General features: G+C 37.6%; 1 protein-coding gene across 1 annotated transcript in view; it reads right to left on the bottom strand.

Annotated features, from left to right (window-relative positions):
* LOC110445658 (alkaline phosphatase-like) overlaps positions 1-21,442 on the bottom strand; it is a 46,645-nt gene extending 25,203 nt beyond the window's left edge. The window contains exons 1-3 of the mRNA XM_021490386.1: positions 21,051-21,442; positions 6,446-6,669; positions 4,267-4,441 (exon numbers count right to left, since the gene is read on the bottom strand). Coding sequence (XP_021346061.1) covers positions 4,267-4,441; positions 6,446-6,669; positions 21,051-21,102 — 451 coding nt within the window. The 5' untranslated portion in view covers positions 21,103-21,442. The remainder of the gene's footprint in view (positions 1-4,266; positions 4,442-6,445; positions 6,670-21,050) is intronic.
* Between the last annotated feature and the right edge of the window lie 2,027 nt (positions 21,443-23,469).

Below are 23,469 nucleotides of genomic sequence, written 5' to 3'. Positions count from 1 at the left end.
CAATACTAAACCAGTAGCTCTCTGTGTTAACACTACGACACTAAAACCAGTAGCTCTATGTGTTAACACTTCAATACTAAATTCATCAGCTCTCTGTGTTAACACTACAATGCTAAAACCAGTAGCTCTCTGTGTTAACGCTTCAATACTAAAACCAGTAGCTCTCTGTGTTACACTACAATACTAAAACCAGTAGCTCTCTGTGTTACACTACAATACTAAAACCAGTAGCTCTCTGAGTTAACACTACAATACTTAAACCAGCAGCGCTCTGTGTTAACACTACGATACTAAAACCAGTAGCTCTCTGTGTTAACGCTACAATACTAAAACCAGTAGCTCTCTGTGTTTACACTTCAATACTAAAACCAGTAGCTCTCTGTGTTAACAATACAATACTAAAACCAGGAGCTCTCTGTGTTAACACTTCAATACTAAAATCAGTAGCTCTGTGTTAACACTACAATACTAAAACCATTAGCTCTCTGTGTTAACACTACAATACTAAAACTAGTAGCTCTCTGTGTTAACACTACAATACTTAAACCTGTAGCTCTATGTGTTAACACTCCAATACTAAATTCATCAGCTCTCTGTGTTAACACTACAATACTAAACCCAGTAGCTCTGTGTTAACACTACAATACTAAAACCGGTAGCTCTCTGTGTTAACACTACAATACTAAAACCAGTAGCTCTCTGAGTTAACACTACAATACTTAAACCAGTAGCGCTCTGTGTTAACACTACGATACTAAAACCAGTAGCTCTCTGTGTTAACACTACAATACTTATATCAGCAGTTTTGATTGTAAACACTCATAGCATTGGTTATAATTTGAACAATTATTTTTTGTTATTTGTTGCAAAATATTTCGTTAACGAAATAAGCCATTCGAGCAATGGACTTTATAGGTAGGTATCAATTGCATAATTGATAAAACATTTACCCTTTTAACGTTGCAAAACTATACCGTTATACATTTGTTGACTGGATTTGAGGACAACATGTGTTATGTTGAACCAGAGGACCAAACTGTTGTCTGAGGCCGAAGGCAACAGTTTGGTCCGAGGGTTCAACATAACACATGCTGACCGAAAAATCAGCCTACAAATGTTTTGTTATAACTTTTTCAAAATTTCTGACGTTTCCAATTTGGATTTATCTTGAAAACAATCCCGAGCTAATGCGTTATGCTTTGCTTCAATATATTCTTTTATTAATTTCTCTGCAACTCTGATCACATTCTTGGTGTTTGTACTGTCTAATTAAAAAAATCATCAATTTCTGCAGCAGTGTATTTCGAAAATCTGTATATGATTGTACATAAGGCAGCCGACATACATACACATTGCAGACGGCCGGAAGCAGACGTGAGCAATGCTTCCTATAGGGATGCCACTATTGGTAATTGCTTAACGGCGGAAGTTGCCGAGTAATGGCCGAGAAATACCGAATAGTAATGAGCTGTGACGTAAGCAGTCAACATTTCACTCAAAGCCAGTCAACATTTCGATGTTGACCGGTCAACATTTTTCTGAAGCAAATATCTGGAATTTCGAACTTTTTCCACTATAGAAGAGTATAGAGAATAAAAAGGAAAAAAAGTATAACAATATAAGAATGTTGACCTGTTAACATTGCAAAACATCAACTTTACCAGTCAGCCTGTTAATATTGCCAGAAGACTTCATCAGTAGGTAGGCGTATTTACAAAGCAAAACAATGCAAAGTTGACCTGTTATCACGGCAAAGCAAGAGACATATATCAGTAGTGCTGTTATCACGACAAAGCAATAGACATATATCAGTAGTGCTGTTATCACGGTAAACATTCTTTCATCAGTACCTAGGCCTGTTACCACGGCAAGCAATTATTTTCTCTTTCATGTGTAAAATAATTAAAGATAATACGTTTCATATATAATACAATTATCACAGCTACAGTGAGGGTCAGCAAGCAGAACGTACACCACAACACCACCAGCAAACCACACCACAACTCCCCCCCCCCAAAGACACCACACCACCACCACCAACCACCACCACCAACCACACCATCCCAACCAAGACACCACACCACCACCACCACCCACACCATCCCAACCAAAACACCACACCACCACCACCAACCACACCATCCAAACCAAGACACCACACAACCACCATCACCAGCCACACCATCCCAACCAAGACACCACACAACCACCAACCACACCATCCCAACCAAGACACCACACCACCACCACCACCCCACCACCACCAACCACATCATCCCAACCAAGACACCACCCCACCACCACCACCCCACCCCCACCAACCACCCCATCCCAACCAAGACCCCACACCACCACCCCCACCCCACCCCCACCAACCACACCATCTCAACCAAGACCCCACCACCACCAACCACACCATCCCAACCAAGACACCACACCACCACCACCAACCACACCATCTCAACCAAGACACCACCACCACCAACCACATCATCCCAACCAAGACACCACCACCACCACCACCACCACCTTCCAATCCAATATCATTATTTTCCGTATTTTAGTCGCTTTCGTGTTGCCTTTCTAAAAGATCCATGCAAACACGCTAATGATTTTTAAAGCGCTCCGGTATACCGTACCGTAGAACAAAAACCATACTTAACAAACCTCCTTCCCATTAAGGTTTGCGCGGTTTAAGGATAATGTGTCTGGGTCGGATATTTGCGCTACCTTGTCCAGATGAAGTTAACCCGGTGTGGTGGCACTTTAAAGTACCTTTGAATAGCTCAAACAGTTTATGGACACGTTGTTAATATATCTATGGCCTAAGCTTTTGCAGGAATTAAAAACTCAAAAAACCAAACCAACCCCTTGAGATTGTTTTCGATTATAATGGAGGATCTGATCTAATATCACCGGCAACAATCAATGAGACGAGGGATACTTACATACTACAAGGGCACAGTTACCACACTGTATGGGTAGTGAAGCAGCCACCGGCTCGTGTAAAGGTAGGGGAGATTTGTGCCACAAGGAAAAGTGGGCTTACTTAGAAGAATGTACGCGAAAATATTGTAACATCGTTTACAAATGAGGGTGTAATTTGTAATTATATGTACAATATCTATAGAAAAATTATATAAGAATTATTAACCAGCTCATATGACATGTAAGGTAGGTCTTCCCTCTATGATGTATGCCTGAAACATCTTTTTGTTCATAGCAATGAACAAACCAATGTCCACGGAACAGAGATAGCCAGTAAAAGTATGGCTAGCCAAATTGCATTTCAAGTTCGGGTATATAGAACATATAGATCCTTTTAGCTTTAATGATTAAAACAAAATGACGATCAAGCTGGGACAAATGTGCCTCATATATCTGTTAGAAATACATTCCTTCATTGAAAACCTATTCTAGAGATTTAGCGGGTATACATCATTAATCTTTCAGTGGTTTTTAATGGGTTTTAATGTCTTGAAAAATAATCATGTAATTTGTTTGCACTAAAGATTTTTCAGACACTAAACATTACTGTAATTCATCATAAAATTGAAAGTCTTCCTCATTTTGTATGAAATATGTCTAGGGAACTCGGCAACTCATGAAAACATATACTGTAGGTATCTATATATAATATTTCGGACAAGGATGTCTAAAGCCTATGGGCCCTTGGGCAAATGAACTTCACCTGGAATAAATATGTCCTTTTTCCTTATATAAAGCATTTCTTTCTAAAACTGTACCGTCAAGTTTGTTTTAGACATAGACGATGTATTTATTATTCATATTTCATTGATTTGTATGCAATTTCGATTTTCTGTAAAACATTATGTAATTTATGTGCTTTCAAAGATGAAAGTAAGACGTGTATTCACCGTTAAAATGTTTGGTAACAGATATAGTTAGCCAACAATAGATTAAATTGTATTGTTTTGTCCTCAATTTACCTACTGGTGCAGGTAGGTATCAAAAGAGTGGGAATCGAAGTTCAAGACGTTCCGGACAAATAATATATTCCAAGTCACTGAATATATATGTATATATATCAATTGTCCTAGATATGTACAAGCTTGATTATTTGCACATTATGTGTGCATGTATTATATAAATGATAAATCCAATAAGACGAGGAAAATGATGATTCTCCATATAGGCCTAATGCAATAATGCAAATCGTACCATCCGGACTGTGACGTCACACCAGGGAGAACCAACTTTATTTCTGAAATCAACAGTTTTTGAATGATACCTGTGAGTACCTACCGTCTTTCTGGAAGTGATCGAGGATTGACTCGACAGCCTGACCCTGCTGACTGCTACAGTTATTTTTTATCACGGTGTCTCTCACTCCGAACGTGTACCAGTTGGCCTTCACCCCACACAAGATGGCGGTGGCCGTGGCTGCCGAGTCCGGGATCTGCTTGTTACTGCCGTACGTCTGTGATGAGATCATTTATCATAGAGATTTCAATCCTAAGCATTATCAAACAGTTGTTTGGCTAAACGCTGATGACTCTATGTTCTTGGCCCGAAAAACATTTTATAAAAATCAAAGTGGTTGCTTGGCAGGAATTTGATGAACTGTTGAACTGATCTCGGGTCAAAAGTTTAAAAGTTGTTTTCTTTTTATATACATTTGAATGTCTGTATATTATCGATCATGTCTCAGTTAAATGCCTTTGACAAACCGGTTAAATGTACAGTGGTAGATCCTTTGAGCGATTCTCAGCCTGTTGATGCTTCTGAGCTTTAACATATATAGTGACTCTAATGATAAAATGTAATCTAACTCCCAATACCTACACCCTTACTAACATGACATTTTTTTTTTTATTTTTTTTACATAGCAACCATTTCAAAATTACCCCAGGTGTTTTTCAGGAAGTAGCGATAATTTTGATATCAACCAACGAGGTTTTGTTAGACGAAATGCAAAAAATAAACAGTTGGGAACAGATTCACATATGGAGGTATCGAGAAAAAAACCCATCAAACTGTAAGATAAATGAAAATCCTGCGCATTTATTAGTGATAAATTGAAATAATAATATCATCAATTGCAGTAATAATATCAACAATTGCAGACGAAAACAACTATTTCATAAGTTCATTCTTCATTGCGAATAATTATATGAACTAAAATATAAAAAATATAGGAATCTTAATTGTTCTATTGTTCACATGTAACATTAGGGATGATAAAGATTGTCAAGCATGAACAAACTCGTATGAGGATTTAGTAAGAGGGTTCCTTATGTAGAAACCTGAGGGTACACGAGTTCTATGATTTGTCGATTTATCGCCAGGAAAAGTCGGGGAATAGTGGGTCGTGACTGGTATAATAGATAGGCAACGGCCCACCGTTGCCAATTAGCGATATTCTACCAGTTCCTTCCGGCAGAAAAAAAAGCACGTGATCAAGTAACAAACTGAACTGTTATACGATTTCTAAAAAAAAATGTTCAATTACAAATTTCTGACACAATACGGCCTAAACATTGTTGATATCCTATAGAAAGGACCTTGTATTATATTCTATAAAAGACCTCACTTGACACGTGTTTATTGAGTGATTTACCGTTTTTATAACTACAAGAATATGGTGGGGTAAAAATAAACATGACTCTTTGCACAAACATTACGTCATCATAACATTTCAAACCATGATTTAACTTGCGTGGTTTTTCGGAAGGACACAGACATTTGTTTGATACCCATGACCTTTTTGTAAGTAGTATTTTGACATTGACGCAATAGTATAGTCAGAGGCATAGTTAATGTAAGATGCGATGTGCTGACGAAGAAAGCATCTTGAACACAAAGAAGGGGAGAGGAAGGTGTGTGAGCGGGGAGGATCTCATTGGAGATTGGTCGGGGACCTACTGCATTATATTTTCTGGCAGCCCTGTGTATTTGAGAGCTCTCTCAGGAACGTTTTGTTTATTGGAAAGTCTTTAAACCAATCTCTATGTTTCTTATATCAATTTTCCAAAAAAAAAAAAAAATTAAGACGCAAACATACAATCTTTTTTTCAAATCATTGGCATACTTCAAAACAATACCATTTTGCTAAAGATTGAGTTCAAAATAGTTTTACATTACTGTATTTGTCGACAGACACCTCTTTATCTCATGTTCAATTATAGCCACTACGTGTAGCAATGACTGTAAATATATTTGGAAAAGTTTATAAAATAATAAATATTTTGTATTGTTTGCTTTTGATAGAGCAAAGAAATCGAAGAGTGATATAAACTCGCTAACGCCTGCCCTGTTAAATCTTTGACAGGGCTTGGTGGGGAATTAGTCTCTGACGCATTTTTTTATTTCAGGATTGCAGATTTGAAAGTTTAATTTGTTGACTTTCTGGGTGGCACATAACTCTTATTCCGCTGGGAGAGTTTAATTTTTTGAGTTAGTGAGTGACAAACAACTTGTTTACCTTTGAGAGTGCCATATTAGGAAACTCCTCCCACGCCAGTACTGTTTCCTCGCCCGACTGGTTGTTGCGCTGGCCCTTGAGAATCCTCGCCGCAGTGATAGTTGGCATGCTCATGCCGTCTCCGATGAAAAGGATGATGTTTTTAGCTAGGTTATTGTTACGTTTGATCTTCAACTCCTCTGCTAGCAGGTCACGTGCCATTTGTTCCCAATTTGTTGACGTAGCTACAGGAGGCAAAATATTGCACATAATCAATATTAAATTAATGTTTTTAAGCGACTTAAAGACTGGATGTGTGTACATCCTACTTTCCGCTAGATACACAACTGATTCATCCTGTCTGGAACATGCGATTATCAGTTACGTGTACCGTTCAATCTTTGCATATTTAGGCAATACACTTTTATTATTTATTCTCTTATGTAATAAAGTTCATCATTCTTGTCTGTTCCCGAAATACCATAAATGACAAAGAGCTTTTCAAAACTTGACAGTCTGTTGATTTTTCGAAAAGACTAAACAGTTACACAAAATAGCACTATTGATCAGCACACATATCTAAATTCAGGACACCGAGATGCATGACAATCATTTACAGTTATTTATTAAAGTATCAATGAATTATAACACTATACATGGAACATTGAAAACTGTACAGCGGCATTCTCGATGTAGCTATTTGTGTCTACAAGGGGATTCTCGATGTAGCTATTTGTGTCTACAATGGGATTCTCGATGTAGCTATTTGTGTCTACAAGGGGATTCTCGATGTAGTTATTTCTGTCTTCAGTGGGATTCTCGATGTAGCTATTTGTGTCTACAAGGGGATTCTCGATGTAGTTATTTCTGTCTTCAGTGGGATTCTCGATGTAGCTATTTGTGTCTACAAGGGGATTCTCGATGTAGTTATTTCTGTCTTCAGTGGGATTCTCGATGTAGCTATTTGTGTCTACAAGGGGATTCTCGATGTAGTTATTTCTGTCTTCAGTGGGATTCTCGATGTAGCTATTTGTGTCTACAAGGGGATTCTCGATGTAGTTATTTCTGTCTTCAGTGGGATTCTCGATGTAGCTATTTGTGTCTACAAGGGGATTCTCGATGTAGTTATTTCTGTCTTCAGTGGGATTCTCGATGTAGCTATTTGTGTCTACAAGGGGAATCTCGATGTAGCTATTTGTGTCTACAAAGGGATTCTCGATGTAGCTATTTGTGTCTACAAGGGGATTCTCGATGTAGTTATTTCTGTCTTAAGTGGGATTCTCGATGTAGCTATTTGTGTCTACAAGGAGAATCTCGATGTAGCTATTTGTGTCTACAAGGGGATTCTCACTGTACCAACATGTATTTGTGTCTACAAGGGGAATCTCGATGTAGCTATTTGTGTCTTATTGGACAGACAAAACATAGCAGCAACCACCTTGTACCGTATGTCGTCTTATTGGACTGACAAAACATAGCAGCAACCACCTTGTACCGTATGTTGTCTTATTGGACCGACAAAACATAGCAGCAACCACTGTGTATCGGAGATATTCTTATCTAAATGATCCAATTCATAATACGTCAAATGAAAATTCGCGTTGGTCTTTTAAATAGGACGGAGACCAATGTTTTTACATATAAGTTTATACCTGAAAAGTGAGGGGTACGAGTCCAAACTGTAAGTCGACACGTTAAGATAGTCTATGATTTTTTAAATGAAATAGCTTCTATTCACTAACACGAAGCGATTTTGTTTAATAACGCATAGTTGTGCCAAACTAAAGCTCTTTCTTTTCAAATGCGGCTTACATTATACCCCGAGACGAGAATCACGCAACGTATGCGTTACCTACGCAGGAAACTCAGATCAGTCGGCAGCCTAAACTTATAAATAGCGAACGAGGGCAAACCTGAAGACATTTTTATATTTTTGGGTTATTCATTGTGATTATTTCGGCAAAAGGAGAAAAAAAACCGTGTAAAACCCTTTGTGTTAAATACGTTTTAACATGTCAATTTGGAAAAAAAGTCTAGGTATTATATTCACGTTTTGTTTACTTACACCAAACAGTTTAAAAGAAAATTATATGATTTACATATTGCTAGCACGTTTAAGGTATAGCTATACAGAACTTACACATAATCTACACTCATACAGTTTCAACACAGTAGTTGCGTCCTTAACATGGTATATCGATTTTGTCATAATCAGCAGCATAAATTACCTGTTCACACAGCACTAATTTGCAAGTACACAACGTTGCAATAAAGGGCATTTTCATTTGCGTTTTAAAATTTTAGCTGATGATAAAGTTTAATGTATTGTTACAAAATAATAAAACCGTTTGTCTGGTGCTTTGTTTTATTGATAGTGGTTAACACTGTTATACCGTATCCTTTGATGATTGGTTGTCCTTGCTGGTATACCACTGTTATAATGTATCCTTTGGTGGTTGTTTGTCCTTACTGGTATACCACTGTTATACTGTATCCTTTGATGGTTGTTTGTCCTTACTGGTATGCCACTGTTATACTGTATCCTTTGATGGTTGTTTGTCCTTACTGGTATACCACTGTTATACTGTATCCTTTGATGGTTGCTTGTCCTTGCTGGTATACCACTGTTATACTGTATCCTGTGATGGTTGTTTGTCCTTGCTGGTATACCACTGTTATAATGTATCCTTTGGTTGGTGTTTGTCCTTACTGGTATACCACTGTTATACTGTATCCTTTGATGGTTGTTTGTCCTTACTGGTATGCCACTGTTATACTGTATCCTTTGATCGTTGTTTGTCCTTGCTGGTATACCACTGTTATAATGTATCCTTTGGTTGGTGTTTGTCCTTACTGGTATACCACTGTTATACTGTATCCTTTGATAGTTGTTTGTCCTTGCTGGTATACCACTGTTATAATGTATCCTTTAGTGGTTGTTTGTCCTTACTGGTATACCACTGTTATACTGTATCCTTTGATAGTTGTTTGTCCTTGCTGGTATACCACTGTTATACTGTATCCGTTGATGGTTGTTTGTCCTTGCTGGTATACCACTCTTATACTGTATCCTTTGATGATTGTTTGTCCTTACTGGTAAACCATTGTTATACTGCTTACTGGTAAACCACTGTTATACTGTATCCTTTGAGGATTGTTTGTCCTTACTGGTGAACCACTGTTATACTGTATCCTTTGATGATTGTTTGTCCTTACTGGTAAACCACTGTTATACTATATCCTTTGAGGATTGTTTGTCCTTACTGGTAAACCACTGTTATACTTTATCCTTTGATGATTGTTTGTCCTTACTGGTAAACCATTGTTATACTGCTTACTGGTAAACCACTGTTATACTGTATCCTTTGAGGATTGTTTGTCCTTGCTGGCATACCACTGTTATACTATATCCTTTGATAGATGCTTGTTTTTGCTGGTAAACCACTGTTATACTGTATCCTTTGATGATTGTTTGTCCTTACTGGTAAACAACTGTTATACTGTATTTTGTCCTTGCTGGCATACCATTGTTATACCGTATCCTTTGATGGTTATTTGTCCTTACTGGTAAAACACTGTTATACTGTATTCTTTGATGGTTGTTTGGCCTTGCTGGTATACCACTGTTGTACTGTATCCTTTGAGGATTTATACTATATCCTTTGATAGATGCTTGGTCTTGCTTGTATACCACTGTTATGCTTTATCCTTTGATGCTTGTTTGTCCTTACTGGTAACCCCCTGTTATAATGTATCCTTTGGTGGTTGTTTGTCCTAACTGTTATACCGTATCCTTTGGTAGTTGTTTGTCCTACCTGTTATACCGTATCTTACTGGTAAACCATTGTTATACTATATCCTTTGATGATTCTTTGTCCTTGCTGGTGTACCACTGTTATACTATATCCTTTGATAGATGCTTGTTTTTGCTGGTATACCACTTGTATCCTTTGATGACTGTTTGTTTTTGCTGGTATACCACTTGTATCCTTTGATGATTGCTTGTCCTTACTGGTAAGCCACTGTTATACTGTATTCTTTGATGGTTGTTTGGCCTTCCTGGTAAACCACTGTTATCCTTTATCCTTTGATGATTGTTTATCCTTACTGGTAAACCACTGTTATACTGTATCCTTTGATGATTCTTTGTCCTTGCTGGTATACCACTGTCATAATGCATCCTTTGATTATTGTTTGTCCTTACTGGTAAACCATTGTTATACTGTATCCTTTGATGATTGTTTGTCCTTACTGGTATACCACTGTTATACTGTATCCTTTGATGATTGTTTGTTCTTGCTGGTGTACCACTGTTATACTGTATCCTTTGATGACTTGTTTGTTTTTGCTGGTATACCACTGTTATACCGTATCCTTTGATGATTTTTTGTCCTTGCTGGTATACTACTGCTATACTATATCCATTGGTGGTTGTTTTTCTTTGCTTTTATACCACTGTTATACTGTATCCTTTGATGGTTTATTGTCCTTACTGGTGAACCACTGTTATACTGTATCCTTTGATGAATGTTTGTTTTTGCTGGTATACCACTGTTATACTGTATCCTTTGATGGTTTATTGTCCTTACTGGTGAGCCACTGTTATACTGTATCCTTTGATGAATGTTTGTTTTTGCTGGTATACCACTGTTATACTGTATCCGTTGATGATTGTTTGTCCTTGCTGGTATACCACTGTTATACTATGTCCTTTGATGATTGTTTGTTTTTGCTGGTATACCACTGTCACAATGTCTCCTTTGTTGATTGTTTGTTTTTGCTGGTATACCACTGTTATACTGTATCCGTTGATGATTGTTTGTCCTTGCTGGTATACCACTGTTATACTATATCCTTTGATGATTGTTTGTTTTTGCTGGTATACCACTGTCACAATGTCTCCTTTGATGATTGTTTGTTTTTGCTGGTATACCACTGTTATACTGTATCCTTTGATGATTGTTTGTCCTTGCTGGGATACCACTGTTATACTATATCCTTTGATGATTGTTTGTCCTTGCTGGTATACCACTGTTAAACTGTATCCTTTGATGACTGTTTGTTTTTGCGGGTATACCACTGTTATACTGTATCCTTTGATGATTGTCCTTGCTGGCATACCATTGTTATACCGTATCCTTTGATGATTGTTTGTCCTTGCTGGTATACCACTGTTATCCTATATCCTTTGATAGATGCTTGGTCTTGCTGGCATACCACTGTTATACTGTATCCTTTAATGATTGTTTGTCCTTGCTGGTGTACCACTGTTATACTGTATCCTTTGATGGTTGTTTGTCCTTGCTGGTAAACCACTGTTATACTGTATCCTTTGATAGATGCTTGGTCTTGCTTGTATACCACTGTTATACTGTATCCTTTGATGATTGTTTGTCCTTGCTGGTAAACCACTGTTATACTGTATCCTTTAATGATTGTTTGTCCTTGCTGGTGTACCACTGTTATACTGGATCCTTTGATGGTTGTTTGTCCTTGCTGGTATACCACTGTTATACTATATCCTTTGATAGATTTTTGTTCTTGCTGGTATACCACTGTTATACTGTATCCTTTAATGATTGTTTGTCCTTGCTGGCATACCATTGTTATACCGTATCCTTTGATGATTGTTTGTCCTTGCTGGCATACCACTGTTATACTGTATCCTTTGATAGATGCTTGTTCTTGCTGGTATACCACTGTTATAATGTATCCTTTGATGGTTGTTTGTCCTTGCTGGTAAACCACTGTTATAATGTATCCTTTGATGATTGTTTGTCCTTACTGGTAAACCACTGTTATGCTTTATCCTTTGATGGTTGTTTGTCCTTACTGGTAAAACACTGTTATACTGTATCCTTTGATGGTTGTTTGTCCTTGCTTGTAAACCACTGTTATACTGTATCCTTTGAGGGTTATTTGTCCTTACTGGTAAACCACTGTTATGCTTTATCCTTTGATGATTGTTTGTCCTTACTGGTAAACCATTGTTATACTGTATCCTTTGATGATTGTCCTTGCTGGCATACCACTGTTATATTGTATCCTTTGATAGATGCTTGTTCTTGCTGGTATACCCCTGTTATAATGTATCCTTTGATGGTTGTTTGTCCTTGCTTGTAAACCACTGTTATACTGTATCCTTTGAGGGTTATTTGTCCTTACTGGTAAACCACTGTTATGCTTTATCCTTTGATGATTGTTTGTCCTTACTGGTAAACCACTGATATACTGTATCCTTTGATGGTTGTTTGCCCTTACTGGTAAACCACTGATATACTGTATCCTTTGATGGTTGTTTGTCCTTGCTTGTAAACCACTGTTATACTGTATCCTTTGGTGGTTGTTTGTCCTACCTGTTATACCTTATCCTTTGGTGGTTGTTTGTCCTACCTGTTATACCTTATCCTTTGGTGGTTGTTTGTCCTACCTGTTATACCTTATCCTTTGGTGGTTGTTTGTCCTACCTGTTATTCCGTATCCTTTGGTTGTTGTTTGTTCTACCTGTTATCCCGTATCCTTTGATGGTTGTTTGTCCTTGCTTGTAAACCACTGTTATACTGTATCCTTTGATGGGTGTTTGTCCTTACTGGTAAACCACTGTTATTCTGTATCCTTTGATGGTAGTTTGTCCTTGCTACTGTTATACTGTATCCTTTGATGATTGTCCTTGCTGGCATACCACTGTTATACTGTATCCTTTGGTGGTTGTTTGTCCTTACTGGTATTCCACTGTTATACTGTATCCTTTGATGAATGTTTGTTTTTGCTGGTATACCACTGTTATACTGTATCCTTTGATGGGTGTTTGTCCTTACTGGTAAACCACTGTTATACTGTATCCCTTACTGGTATACCACTGTTATACTGTATCCTTTAATGATTTTTTGTCCTTGCTGGCATACCATTGTTATACCATATCCTTTGATGATTGTTTGTCCTTGCTTGCATACCACTGTTATACCGTATCCATTGGTGTTTGTTTGTCCTACCTGTTATACCGTATCCTTTGATGATTGTTCGTCCTTGCTGGTATACCACTGTTATACTATATCCTTTGATAGATGCTTGTTCTTGCTGGTATACCCCTGTTATAATGTATCCTTTGATGGTTGTTTGTTCTTGCTGGTAAACCACTGTTATACTGTATCCCTTACTGGTATACCACTGTTATACTGTATCATTTGATGATTGTTTGTCCTTGTTGGTATACCACTGTTATAATGTATCCTTTAATGGTTGTTTGTCCTTGCTGGTAAACCACTGTTATCCTGTATCATTTGATGATTGTTTGTCCTTGTTGGTATACCACTGTTATAATGTATCCTTTGATGGTTGTTTGTTCTTGCTGGTAAACCACTGTTATACTGTATCCTTTGAGGGTTATTTGTCCTTACTGGTAAACCACTGTTATGCTTTATCCTTTGATGATTGTTTGTCCTTACTGGTAAACAACTGTTATACTGTATCCTTTGATGATTGTCCTTGCTGGCATACCACTGTTATATTGTATCCTTTGATAGATGCTTGTTCTTGCTGGTATACCAATGTTATAATGTATCCTTTGATGGTTGTGTGTCCTTACTGGTAAACCACTGTTATTCTGTATCCTTTGATGAATGTTTGTCCTTGCTGGTAAACCACTGTTATTCTGTATCATTTGATGATTGTTTGTCCTTGCTGGTATACTACTGTTATGCTTTATCCTTTGATGATTGTTTGTCCTTGCTTGCATACCACTGTTATACTGTATCCTTTGAGGGTTATTTGTCCTTACTGGTAAACCACTGTTATACTGTATCCCTTACTGGTATACCACTGTTATACTGTATCCTTTGGTGGTTGTTTGTCCTTACTGGTATTCCACTGTTATACTGTATCCTTTGATGAATGTTTGTTTTTGCTGGTATACCACTGTTATACTTTATCCTTTGATGATTGTCCTTGCTGGCATACCACTGTTATACCGTATCCTTTGGTGTTTGTTTGTCCTACCTGTTATGCCGTATCCTTTGGTGGTTGTTTATCCTACCTGTTATACCGTATCATTTGGTGGTTGTTTGTCCTTGTTGGTATACCGTATCCTTTGGTGGTTGTTTGTCCTACCTGTTATACCGTATCCTTTGATGGTTGTTTGTCCTTGCTGGTAAACCACTGTTATACTGTATACTTTGATGATTGTTTGTCCTTGCTGATATACCACTGTTATAATGTATCCTTTGGTGGTTGTTTGTCCTTACTGGTAAACCACCGTTATACTGTATCCTTTGATGATTGGTTGTCCTTACTGGTAAACCACTGTTATGCTGTATCCTTTGATGATTGGTTGTCCTTACTGGTAAACCACTGTTTTACTGTATCCTTTGATGGTTGTTTGTTTTTGCTGGTATATCACTGTTATACTGTATCCTTTGATGGTTGTTGGTCCTTACTGGTAAACCACTGTTATACTATATCCTTTGATAGATGCTTGTTCTTGCTGGTATACCACTGTTATACTTTGTTGGTATACCGTATCCTTTGGTGATTGTTTATCCTTCCTGTGATACCGTATCCTTTGGTGGTTGTTTTTCCTACCTGTTATACAGTATCCTTTGGTGGTTGTTTGTCCTATCTGTTATACCGTATCCTTTGGTGATTGTTTATCCTACCTGTTATACCGTATCCTTTGATGGTTGTTTGTCCTTATTGGTAAACCACTGCTATACTGTATCCTTTGATGATTGTTTCTCCTTGCTGGTATACCACTGTTATACGGTATCCTTTGATTATTGTTTGTCCTTACTGGTAAACCACTGCTATACTGTATCCTTTGATGGTTGTTGGTCCTTACTGGTAAACCACTGTTATTCTGTATCCTTTGATGGTAGTTTGTCCTTGCTGGCATACCACTGCTATACTGTATCCTTTGATGGTTGTTTGGCCTTACTGGTAAACCACTGTGATTCTGTATCCTTTGATGATTGATTGTCCTTGCTGGTGTACCACTGTTATTCTGTATCATTTGATGATTGTTTGTCCTCGCTGGTATACCACTGCCACTGTTATTCTGTATCCTTTGATGGTTGTTTGTCCTTATTGGTATACCATTGTTATACTGTATCCTTTGATGAGTGTTTGTCCTTACTGGTATACCACTGTTATGCTGTATCCTTTGATGGTTGTTTGTCCTTACTGGCAAACCACTGTTATACTGTATCCTTTGCTGATTGTTTGTCCTTGCTGGTATACCATGATGGTTGTTTGTCCTTACTGGTAGACCACTGTTATACTGTATCCTTTGAGGGTTATTTGTCCTTACTGGTAAACCACTGTTTTACTGTATCCTTTGATGGTTGTTTGGCCTTACTGGTAAACCACTGTTATACAGTATCCTTTGATGATTGTTTGTCCTTGACGGTATACCACTGTTATACTGTATCCCTTGATGATTGTTTGTCCTTACTGGTAAACCATTGTTATACTGTATCCTTTGATGATTTTTTGTCCTTGCTGGTATACCACTGTTACAATGTATCCTTTGGTGGTTGTTTGTCCTTACTGGTCTACCACTGTTATACTGTATCCTTTGATGGTTGTTTGTTTTTGCTGGTATATCACTGTTATACTGTATCCTTTGATGGTTGTGTGTTTTTGCTGGTATACCACTGTTATACTGTATCCTTTGATGATTGTTCGTCCTTGCTGGTATACTACTGCTATACTATATCCATTGGTGGTTGTTTTTCTTTGCTTGTATACCACTGTTATACTGTATCCTTTGATGATTTATTGTCCTTACTGGTAAACCACTGTTATACTATATCCTTTGATGATTGTCCTTGCTGGCATACCACTGTTATACCGTATCCTTTGATGGTTGTTTGTCCTTATTGGTATACCACTGTTATACTGTATCCTTTGATGAGTGTTTGTCCTTATTGGTATACCACTGTTATACTGTATCCTTTGATGGTTGTTTGTCCTTACTAGTATACCACTGTTATTCTGTATCCTTTGATGATTGATTGTCCTTGCTGGTATACCCCTGTTATACTATATCTTTTGATAGATGCTTGTTCTTGCTGGTATACCACTGTTAAACTGTATCCTTTGATGACTGTTTGTTTTTGCTGGTATACCACTGTTATACTATATCCTTTGATAGATGCTTGTTCTTGCTGGTATACCACTGTTATACTGTATCCTTTGATGATTGATTGTCCTTGCTGGTGTACCACTGTTATTCTGTATCATTTGATGATTGTTTGTCCTTGCTGGTATACCACTGTTATACTGTATTTTGGTGGTTGTTTGTCCTACCTGTTATACCGTATCCTTTGGTGGTTGTTTGTCCTCCCTGTTATACCGTATCCTTTGGTGGTTGTTTTTCCTACCTGTTATACCGTATCCTTTGGTGGTTGGTTGTCCTACCTGTTATACCGTATCCTTTGATGGTTGTTTGTCCTTGCTGGCATACCACTGCTATACTGTATCCTTTGATGGTTGTTTGTCCTTACTGGTAAACCACTGTTATGCTTTATCCTTTGATGGTTGTTTGTCCTTATTGGTAAACCACTGTTATAATGTATCCTTTGATGGTTGTTTGTCCTTACTGGTAAACCACTATTATACTGTATCCTTTGATGAGTGTTTGTCCTTATTGGTAAACCACTGTTATACTGTATCCTTTGATGGTTGTTTGTTTTTGCTGGTATACCACTGTTATACTGTATCCTTTGATGATTGTCCTTGCTGGCATACCACTGTTATACCGTATCCTTTTGTGTTTGTTTGTCATACCTGTTATACCGTATCCTTTGATGGTTGTTTGTCCTTGCTGGTATACCACTGTTATACGGTATCCTTTGATTATTGTTTGTCCTTAGTGGTAAACCACTATTATACTGTATCCTTTGATGATTGTTTGTCCTTACTGGTATACCACTCTTATACTGTATCCTTTGATGGTTGTTTGTCCTTGCTGGTATACCCCTGTTATTCTGTATCATTTGATGATTGTTTGTCCTTGCTGGCATACCACTGTTATACTGTATCCTTTGATGATTTATTGTCCTTACTGGTAAACCACTGTTATACTATATCCTTTGATGATTGTTTGTCCTTGCTGGTATACCACTGTTATACGGTATCCTTTGATGATTGTTTGTCCTTACTGGTATACCACTATTATACTGTATCCTTTGATGGTTGTTTGTCCTTACTGGTATACCACTGTTATTCTGTATCATTTGATGATTGTTTGTCCTTGCTGGCATACCACTGCTATACTGTATCCTTTGATGGTTGTTTGTCCTTACTGGTAAACCACTGTTATACTGGTCCTTACTGGTAAACCACTGTTATACTGTATCATTTGATGGTTGTTTGTCCTTGCTGGTATACCCCTGTTATTCTGTATCATTTGATGATTGTTTGTCCTTGCTGGTATACCACTGTTATAATGTATCCTTTGATGGTTGTTTGTCCTTGCTGGTATACCACTGTTATTCTGTATCATTTGATGATTGTTTGTCCTTGCTGGTATACCACTGTTATTCTGTATCATTTGATGATTGTTTGTCCTTGCTGGCATACCACTGCTATACTGTATCCTTTGATGGTTGTTTGTCCTTACTGGTATACCACTGTTATTCTGTATCATTTGATGATTGTTTGTCCTTGCTGGCATACCACTGCTATACTGTATCCTTTGATGGTTGTTTGTCCTTGCTGGTATACCCCTGTTATTCTGTATCATTTGATGATTGTTTGTCCTTGCTGGCATACCACTGTTATACCGTATCCTTTGGTGTTTGTTTGTCATACCTGTTATACCGTATCCTTTGATGATTGTTTGTCCTTGCTTGCATACCACTGTTATACCGTATCCATTGGTGTTTGTTTGTCCTACCTGTTATTCCGTATCCTTTGGTGGTTGTTTTTCCTTCCTGTTATACCGTATCCTTTGCTTGTTGTTTGTCCTTGTTGGTATACCGTATCCTTTGGTGGCTGTTTGTCCTACCTGATATACCGTATCCTTTGATGGTTGTTTGTCCTACCGGTTATACCGTATCCTTTGATGGTTGTTTGTCCTACCGGTTATACCGTATCCTTTGATGGTTGTTTGTCCTACCGGTTATACCGTATCCTTTGATGGTTGTTTGTCCTACCGGTTATACCGTATCCTTTGATGGTTGTTTGTCCTACCGGTTATACCGTATCCTTTGATGGTTGTTTGTCCTTGTTGGTATACCGTATCCTTTGGTGGCTGTTTGTCCTACCTGATATACCGTATCCTTTGATGGTTGTTTGTCCTTGTTGGTATACCGTATCCTTTGGTGGCTGTTTGTCCTACCTGATATACCGTATCCTTTGATGGTTGTTTGTCCTTGTTATACCGTATCCTTTGGTGGTTGTTTGTTCTACCTGTTATTCCGTATCCTTTGGTGATTGTTTATCCTACCTGTTATACCGTATCCTTTGATTGTTGTTTTTCCTTCCTGTTATACCGTATCCTTTGATTGTTGTTTTTCCTTCCTGTTATACCGTATCCTTTGCTTGTTGTTTGTCCTTGTTGGTATACCGTATCCTTTGGTGGTTGTTTGTCCTACCTGTCATACCGTATCCTTTGGTGGTTGTTTTTCCTACATGTTATACCGTATCCTTTGATGGTTGTTTGTACTACCTGTTATACCGCATCCTTTGGTGGTTGTTTTTCCTACCTGTTATGCCGTATCCTTTGGTGGTTGTTTTTCCTACCTGTTATGCCGTATCCTTTGGTGGTTGTTTTTCCTACCTGTTATGCCGTATCCTTTGGTGGTTGTTTGTCCTACCTGTCATACCGTATCCTTTGGTGGTTGTTTTTCCTACCTGTTATGCCGTATCCTTTGGTGGTTGTTTGTCCTACCTGTCATACCGTATCCTTTGGTGGTTGTTTTTCCTACATGTTATACCGTATCCTTTGATGGTTGTTTGTCCTACCTGATATACCGTATCCTTTGATGGTTGTTTGTCCTACCGGTTATACCGTATCCTTTGATGGTTGTTTGTCCTTGTTGGTATACCGTATCCTTTGGTGGCTGTTTGTCCTACCTGATATACCGTATCCTTTGATGGTTGTTTGTCCTTGTTGGTATACCGTATCCTTTGGTGGTTGTTTTTCCTCCCTGTTATACCGTATCCTTTGATGGTTGTTTGTACTACCTGTTATACCGCATCCTTTGGTGGTTGTTTTTCCTACCTGTTATGCCGTATCCTTTGGTGGTTGTTTATCCTACCTGTTATACCGTATCCTTTGATGGTTGTTTTTCCTTCCTGTTATACCGTATCCTTTGATTGTTGTTTGTCCTTGTTGGTATACCGTATCCTTTGGTGGTTGTTTGTCCTTGTTAGTATACCGTATCCTTTGGTGGTTGTTTTTCCTACCTGTTATACCGTATCCTTTGATGGTTGTTTGTCCTTGTTGGTATACCGTATCCTTTGGTGGCTGTTTGTCCTACCTGTTATACCGTATCCTTTGATGGTTGTTTGTCCTACCTGTTATACCGTATCCTTTGATGACTGTTTGACCGTGTTAGTAAGGACAATTATGCAAGTTTAGATCGACTTGGTTTTTGACACCGGTGTTGTCCTTGAACAAGAGATTTAACGATTGCCCCTGTTTGGATTGTATTCCATAGGTAACTAAGATGTGTTATTTCTCTTCCTGCGCTGTTTAGGTGAACAAGGAAAATACAACCACAAACACGGCTAGCTGTTTTAATGTTAGATAATATTCCAACGATCTCAATGTATTTTTAAATAAATAAAAAAACATGCAAATAAAAATTCATTTTCTTTAAGATTCTAAACATTTCATTTAAAATAAACTTAAGCATGGTTTAATTTGAGATAAAGTTGTAATAATAGCTAAAACGGCTTGCTTTAGACATGTTCGCCTGCCCTCATGTAGCGCTTGACATAATGAAGTTCAAAAGGGGATCACATAAGTAAGACTGCTTCTAATTGTGTTTATATTTATGTCATTTTTAATGGCCTTACAGTAACTTTCCTGGATTATATAGAGCGGTAAACAAATATTGTACCATGAGCATTATACATTATACAAGATTTCTGGTGCCTGAATGTAGCAAGTTTCGCTCAGAATGAAGTCTGTTCCGAAAATTGTTCTGTTACAATAAAGAAATAAACAGAAACTTAAAAAACCTTCTAACAACTAATCAGAATATCATCACTATGTAAACATCGCATAGCCAATTTATACTCGACTAAATATTTGACAGCGAATAGAGGTCATGGCAGTTTTCACTTGTTGATGGGTAAATATACATGTACGTCAAAAGTGTCTCACAATTAATACCAGCAGGTCATAGAACACTTTAAATATAAAAATGTTTGACCAAGCACGTGGTACCTATATAACAACTAAGTGTAATGTTCCGTAGTGAAGATCAAGGGAAAGTAACACGAATATGATTTGCTTAAAAACTAAAAATACATATTCAAGTGCATAATGTAAGTCAGTTGCATATTGCATTTACACGTCTAAATTAACGACCATCATACGATTGGTGCAATCTTCGCCACAATAACTAGCCATGTAAATCATAATATTTAACTGAAGCTTCTCAATCTCAACGCTTACCTGCACAGATATACAGGAGAGAAAGCACACACACCACTTGTTTGACGTCCATGTTTATACCCAACCACCGTCTCCTGGAAGGCCACGCCTCAGTAAACCTGTCTATGGGTGTGTCTATACGATGTATCTTACGTTTGGTCAATATCTGATGAACGCATTATCGGGAAATCTCATCAGCCCTTGGTTATGATTGTGTTTATGGGCTCCACCTTCGCTGGACAGACCACTGGCCAGATTTATATACACAAAAGCTACTACCTGTATGTGTACTAGCTATATAGATTCACAGACGCTTACCACACAGACTTCACACTGTATTTAACAGACATTTTGCACATATGTCCTCAATTATTCTTTGCTCGTTTCCATTCAGAGGTGAACTGTACTCAAAACACGTATCTTTATCCTTTACGTGAAAGATTAACACTATATATATTCGTTTTCAATTTTGATGTGTATGTATATATTGTTGGCATTATGCATAACTATGCATATACAAATATGTACATTTGCATGGCATTGTCACTATATAGCCTCTTTGAAAGCTGTGTCGTTGATGGGACTTTATTTACCATGCATCACGAGACACAATTCTTAGCGTATTGATACAACTGACCGGAACTACAATATCCAATATAAATAAACATGACGGCTGCTGAAATATCGCTGGGCATTGTGAGATTTGACAATGTCATTGTAAATTTATGTGCAAAATAAAAAATAAAATGAAAAACACTTTTATTACAACGAAAACAAGACCAAGGTCTGCAATATCGTACAAAATGCACATCGGTTGAAATCACCAATGCCGGCAATGGAAACAATTTTAACGCTCATGCAATTCATCAGAAATATCGTCTGTTACACTGCACTGATCAACAGGGGTTCGTTACAAATGCCTGAAATACACATATTTTATAAACCTACTGACACATATGTTACAGACCTACTGATATGAGTCACAGCACACATAAACATTTCAGACATTTGTAACGAACCTGTGCTCCGTCGCAAGATCACTCACTTCAAACGCTATCAGTTTCACGCGTCTCGCATTCACGGTTTCCTCAGTTTCTGACGACATGTCAAATAACGATGCTGTTATAGAATCTACCGACCGTTGTCAGGTTCCCATACAATCAACAAATAAATTCATGCCTGGATTCTTCACAGAGTTCTATTGATAAACTTAAATCACCCTATAGACATACGCAAGTGTATTGATACTGAATTGTGGAATAAAATTGAAATGTTCGTTAAAATTTCAAAGTACTACTTGCCAATCAGTACGCGACAATACCCTGTTCAAACTATTGAACGAAATTGTGTGGACTGTCGATAAGGCGGGCATTTTTAATTTTAAATATCAACTGGGCGACACTATTTTGAACTGTTTAAACATTATATCCGTAAGTAAGCTATGCATATATATTGTATATATATTTAACTACAATTATGACCGAACTTATATCAATCGCTCTTGTTGGCCTGGATGGTAGCGTGCATGAAAAACACCACGTGATCGGGTAGGTGACCCAATACTTTTTCACTCTAATCGGGAAATCTAACTCAGGCCGACTTGGAAACAGGCTATTTCGCTATTCAATGCGACACACGACCACCTAGATAATATCTTATTGTTATTTTATATCCGTTACAGCTGGACAAAATCTTTTCATTTGGAAACACCTTACTACTGTGACGTTTTTTGCATATCTGTTAAACTTCAGAATATGAATATATTAATAATATGATTCATGATTTAAGTTACACAAAACTAGCGAAACGGTTTACGCATATATCCAGCACTACAGTATTGTAAAAAAAAAAGACGTTAAAAATACATAACTTCCCTACGGTATGATAACAGCGTAAATGGTCATACACATGTATCTGGTTCATACACATGCCCCTGATGACATAAAATGTACAATGAAAACATATCGTAAACAACACAACCTGTTATTTGCACATCATGGATGACTCTTCATCAAAGTCATGTTTATTGTCCGCATATTGAATAGGTCAGATACAAACCCTAGATGTCATTGCTGTGTACTTTAACATGACTGTGATCACTAATACGTTATATTGATAGGTTTGACAGTAAGCCGATTTGTAAATAATATTACATAAGAAAGATTTACGTGTGATGAATTCTAATAATGCATAGTTCCATAACCATTGCATGGAAGTTTTAACAAATTCCGCTGGTTTATTGGGAAAGGGGGTGCCAGTTATTTTACGACATGAACTCATCGTTTCACATATTGAGATACCTGTAGTATACATAAAAGAAGTGTCTGGAAAATGTCGGTAAAAATCAAATACATGATTCCGTTTAGCTAATATAGGCATTGTGATCATAAACAAGAACGACATTAGTACTACATAAGTATCATATTGTAAGAAGTGGAGA

This window comes from Mizuhopecten yessoensis, unplaced genomic scaffold (genome assembly GCF_002113885.1).
Source record: "Mizuhopecten yessoensis strain PY_sf001 unplaced genomic scaffold, ASM211388v2 scaffold2329, whole genome shotgun sequence".
In the NCBI taxonomy this organism is placed as follows: Eukaryota; Metazoa; Mollusca; class Bivalvia; order Pectinida; family Pectinidae; genus Mizuhopecten; species Mizuhopecten yessoensis.
This window is presented reverse-complemented; position numbering and strand designations above follow the sequence as displayed.